A 3,818-nucleotide genomic window follows, 5' to 3' on the forward strand; every position below is an offset into this window, starting at 1 on the left:
TCCTCTTGTCATTGTCCCCACTCAAACTTCTTGTCCTTCTGGGTTAACGTCGTCAACGGTTGTGCGATCTTCGAAAACCCTTCGATGAATCTCCTTTAATATCCGGCCAATCCTAAGAATTGACGGATTTATGTCGGCGTTTTCGGGGTCTCCCATTTCTTGATTGCTTCAACCTTTGCTGGGTCCACGTGTATCCCTTTCTCACCAACCACGTGCCGAAGAAAATGTACTTCTCGAATCCAAAATTCACACTTCGAGAAATTGGCATACAATTTATGGTCCCTAAGTAACTCTATTATCACCTTTAAATGTTTCTCGTGATCTTCTTTGCTTCGGGAGTAGATTAGTATGTCATCGATGAACACGATTACAAACTTTTCTAGGTATGGTCTGCATACTCTATTCATCAGATCCATAAATACGRCTGGGGCATTCGTGAGTCCGAAGGGCATAACCATAAATTCATAATGTCCGTAGCGTGTCCTGAACGCCGTCTTAGGAACATCCTTTACATGGACTCTCAGCTGGTGATATCCTGACCCCTGACCGTAGATCTATCTTAGAAAAGAAGCTAGTGCCTTGAAGCTGATCAAACGAATCGTCTATCCTAGGGAGTGGATAACGATTCTTGATAGTCAACTTGTTCAGCTCCCTATAGTCTATGCACATTCTGAGGGATCCATCCTTTTTCTTAACGAACAATACAGGTACTCCCCAGGGTGAAGAGCTTAGCTGAATAAATCCTTTCTCTAGTAAATTCTGTATTTGGTTTGACAACTCCTGTATTTCTGCCGGTGCTAAGCGGTATGGTGCTTTGGCAACCGGTGCTGCTCCAGGAATTAAGTCGATTTGGAACTCGACCTGCCTTGGTGGAGGTAGTCCGGGCAACTCGTCTGGAAACACCTCAGGATAATATGGTACTACCGAAATGTCCTCAAGTTTCTTCCCTTCAGGTTTCTTTTCTGTCACCTGGGCTAAGAACGCCAGGTACTTCTTCCTCAAGTAGCTATGAATCTTCATACAGGATACCATCCTAAGGCTTCTCTCAGGTGTTTGGCCTTGGACTATGAGTGTCTCGCCGCCTTGTAATGGAATCCTTACAACCTTCTCATAACAGCCTATTTGAGCTCTATTTAGTGACAACCAATCCATGCCTATAACTACATCAAAACTTCCTAACTCGATCGGAATGAGATCTATACTAAACAGCCTATCAGCTAGGCCTAAAGTGCAATCAGGAATTATATCACAAGCCTCGAACTTTCGTCTGTCAGCCATTTCTATAGTGTACGCTTCATCTAGWCTTTTAGAGTTTAAGTGAATTAGGGGTCTAAAGTCTAAGGAAACAAAACTTCTATCGGCACCAGAGTCAAAAATCACCGATGCATAATGGTCGTTTAAAAGAAACGTACATGTTACCACATTGGGATCCTGACGTGCCTCTTCAGCTCCAATCACAAAAGCCCTTCCCCGAGCTTGCATTCCCTGACTCACTGAATTGGTGCGACTTCCTTGACTACCACTGATGTTGCTCCTCGGTCTTGTCCTTAATTTAGGACATCTGTCCCTAAAATGGTCCTGGCTTCCACATTCGAAGCATCTCTTCCTTTCACTATGAGTTTCTCCTTCCTTCCTACAGTACTGTCCGGTGTGTCCTAGCTGATTACACTTTGCACACCGAAGACAAGTTCCGTGGTGGTGACGGTTGCACTTGTTACATTTTGGTAAGGAACCCATGTATGTTCCTTGCCCTTGTGCCCTTACTCCAAAGTTCCTAACTAATTGCGAGCTCTGGTTCGAACTACCACTGGTCTTCCGTCCTAGTTGATCTTCCGGCTTCCTTTTCCCACCTACATTCACCTTGCCTACTGCTCCTGCTCTAATAGCATCGTTGGTTAAGCGACCGGCTAAAACCACCGCGCTTTGGATGGTAGCGGGGTTAGCGGATGTCACCATCCCTCGGATCTCAAGAGCCAGTCCCCAAATGTACCTATCAATCCTTTTCTCTTCCGGAGTCACCATGTGTGGAACAAGCTTGGCAAGTTCATGGAAACGTGYTGTATACGTGTCCACATCCATGCCCTTCATGGTATGGTTCCAGAATTCTGCTTCCAGTTTTTGCACCTCACTCTTAGAGCAGTATTCCTCTATGAGTAGTTTCTTGAAATCTTCCCATGACAAATTGTACGCCRCTTCTCGACCCCTGGTTTGCACTTGGATATTCCACCAAGTGAGAACCCTGCCTTGCAATTGACATGCCGCATATTCCACCTTACGATCCTCCGAGCACTTACTAATATGGAGTACAGACTCCATGCTATCAAACCAGGACAATAATCCTATGGCGCCTTCCTTGCCGTAAAACTCCTTAGGCTTACATGACATAAAAGTCTTGTAGGTGCATCCTCGATCACTGCCACTCTGATCTCCATCATTTCTTCGATGGTTGTCGATGCTGGCGGTAACTTGAGTGACAATGCTAGGGATGGCATCTCGAACCTGTTGGGCTATGAGCTGAGCAATGTCTGGTGATCGATTCTCAGGGGCCCCTCCCGTGCTTCGGTTGTTCCTTGTTGACATGGTTCTAAATTATTTGAAAGAAAAGGTTGTGTTAGGGTTGTATATATATATATATATATATATATATATTTATTTATTTATTTATTTATTTTGCAATGAAGGTTTTCCCTCTTTATAACAGTTTATTGGAAAAATAAAATAGGGAATAGCTTTTCATATATGGACTGAAATAGGAAATTTTAAACAAGCAATTAATATCTTCCCGCAATCTTTTCCAAAATTTGATGTTATCACGTCATTACGATGCATGATCTTAAAGGAGGGAAATTGGAATACATGACAGAAAATTCTAAAAGCTACGAAGCACAAGGGTCACAAGCACGAGAATCAATATCGCCACCAGAATCGTCACCGTCCAGTACCACAGCTCTATCCTTTTGCCGCCCTGGTAACCTCTACGATCCTCTAAATAGCCTGGATCATGCCTTGCTCCAATAGGTGTGCTACTTCGGTCAGCCTTAGTATAGCCTGGTCCTGGCGATTCACCCTACCCTGGTAGCTCCTAATCTCACTCTCAAGAGTGCTCAACCTCAAGGTCTCTTCGGTTGGTGCTCCTAGGTTCCTTAAGGTCGATGCTCTCGGGGAAAAACAGGAGGGTCCAGCCATGAAGTCATGGGGTATGGTAATCCCGCTTCGGACTGGGAGAGCGACTCTTTTTCGAGCCGTTACCTTAGTACGAGGCCCTGGGTACATTAGTTCTGGGGCTGGGTTTACAGGTGGAGGTTGGGGTATAACTCTAGTAGGGGGCACCTGGTACAAATTAGTGGATGTACTGTTTCTCGTCACTTCGATAGATGATTCAGAATGTTCAGACGGGCCCTCTTCTGATGAAGCCCTTGTTACAGATGGTGCCATAGCGACTGGAGTGTTTATATAGTCCGTTAGTACATAATTTTTCGACATTAGTGATACTCTAATGCTAACGCAATAGTGTCCGTAGTGACATCAAGTCCATACAGCGCTCCACAAAGTACGTATGCACAGTGATCACGCACAAATGCCATGCATGCAAATATTTATTTATTTATTTATTTTAAATAAAATTTTCATACTCCTACTATAATTATTCCTAGTTTCCCGTTAGTATTTCTTAATTAAACACAGGTGATCACGCTCTATTTAATTAAGATCTACTATGCGAAGCTAGGCTAACTATACTAGTTGTATGTTGACATTAGTGTAGGTTTTCCTAGGGGAAACCGTCATTCTCTATAGCCTTGGCTCTGATACCAAGTCTG

General features: G+C 43.9%; 1 protein-coding gene across 1 annotated transcript; it reads right to left on the reverse strand.

Moving 5' to 3' along the window:
• Positions 1-495: 495 nt before the first annotated feature.
• Positions 496-2,580, reverse strand: LOC112504768. The gene has a single exon (XM_025108723.1). The coding sequence runs from the start codon at positions 2,578-2,580 to the stop codon at positions 496-498; it is 2,085 nt and encodes a 694-aa protein (XP_024964491.1).
• Between the last annotated feature and the right edge of the window lie 1,238 nt (positions 2,581-3,818).

The sequence above is a fragment of the Cynara cardunculus genome, unplaced genomic scaffold (genome assembly GCF_001531365.2).
Source record: "Cynara cardunculus var. scolymus isolate 2C unplaced genomic scaffold, CcrdV1 Un_Scaffold_6822, whole genome shotgun sequence".
NCBI lineage: Eukaryota > Viridiplantae > Streptophyta > Magnoliopsida > Asterales > Asteraceae > Cynara > Cynara cardunculus.